This window comes from Nannospalax galili, unplaced genomic scaffold (genome assembly GCF_000622305.1).
Source record: "Nannospalax galili isolate Female #2095 unplaced genomic scaffold, S.galili_v1.0 scaffold312, whole genome shotgun sequence".
NCBI lineage: Eukaryota > Metazoa > Chordata > Mammalia > Rodentia > Spalacidae > Nannospalax > Nannospalax galili.
The window spans coordinates 3499235-3500443 of NW_008335967.1; the positions used below are offsets into that span (position 1 = coordinate 3499235).

At 35.3% G+C, this 1209-nt stretch overlaps 1 protein-coding gene across 2 annotated transcripts in view; it reads left to right on the forward strand.

Annotated features, from left to right (window-relative positions):
• The window catches only part of Nampt (nicotinamide phosphoribosyltransferase), a 35373-nt gene extending 34647 nt beyond the window's left edge, over positions 1-726 (forward strand). For both annotated transcript variants that reach the window (XM_029562330.1, XM_008830730.3), the window contains exon 11: positions 416-726. In XM_029562330.1, the coding sequence (XP_029418190.1) occupies positions 416-526 (111 nt within the window). In that variant the 3' untranslated portion in view covers positions 527-726. The remainder of the gene's footprint in view (positions 1-415) is intronic.
• The last annotated feature ends 483 nt before the right edge of the window (positions 727-1209 follow it).

Here is a 1209-nt window from a genome sequence, read left to right on the forward strand (position 1 = left end):
GTTAGGTTTGATTTTTTTTTTTTATTTTTATCCCTTTTTTTAGGGCCAGAATTTAATGGCTAACAACTTTACTAAACTTCTAGATTGACAGGTTTAATCAGCATTGAGTCTATTGTCCAGGATCAAGGGGATGCATGGTCCTTGGTAGGCTGCTCTGTCAGTAGTAATTAGCAGGAACAGTTGTTCTCTTAAGCAACCAAGCTTCTTCCACTCCAGAAGAGGAAAAATTAGTCAGCTGGGTGTTTTTTGTTTCTCCCTTTAAGAAACTAGCCTAAGAGCATCATATCATGATCTCATAATTCTAAGTTGACACAGTCAATAACTGCCTGTATTTGACTACTTGGGTGAATTCATCAAAGTATAATTCAATATCTGGCATGACAGTCTTTTTAATAACTAAATTTGTATTCTGCAGGATCTTCTCCATACTGTTTTCAAGAATGGAAAGGTGACAAAAAGCTATTCATTCGATGAAGTCAGAAAAAATGCACAGCTGAATATCGAGCTGGACACAGCACCTCATTAGGCTTTTTTCAGCCTAGCTAATGTGCATGCAGTGTGTGTATACATGCATGCACACATGTGTACCCATGTGTGTATGTAACACATGTTTATTGTACAGATGTGTGGGGTTTCTCTGTGTTTTATGATACATTACAGCCAGATTATTTGTTGGTTTATGGACATGCTGCCCTTTTATTTTCTTTTTCCCAGTGTTTAAGTGATCTCAAATTCAGCCTAGCTAATGTGCATGCAGTGTGTGTATACATGCATGCACACATGTGTACCCATGTGTGTATGTAACACATGTTTATTGTACAGATGTGTGGGGTTTCTCTGTGTTTTATGATACATTACAGCCAGATTATTTGTTGGTTTATGGACATGCTGCCCTTTTATTTTCTTTTTCCCAGTGTTTAAGTGATCTCAAATTAGGAAACACATACAACCATGTAAAAGTTGAACGCTAAAGTAAGCTTTTTAGGGCCCTTCACTAATAGATAGTAACTTGATCTGGTGTTGATCTTTTCACAAACAACATAGCCAAGAAATTTTTATATAAAACTACAGATCACATAGAACAGATTTGCATAAATTATCATGGCTGCTTTATGTTTATATTTAACTTGTATTTTTGTACAAACAAGATTGTGTAAGATATATTTAAAGTTTCAGTGATTTAACAGTCTTTCCAACTTTTACATGGTT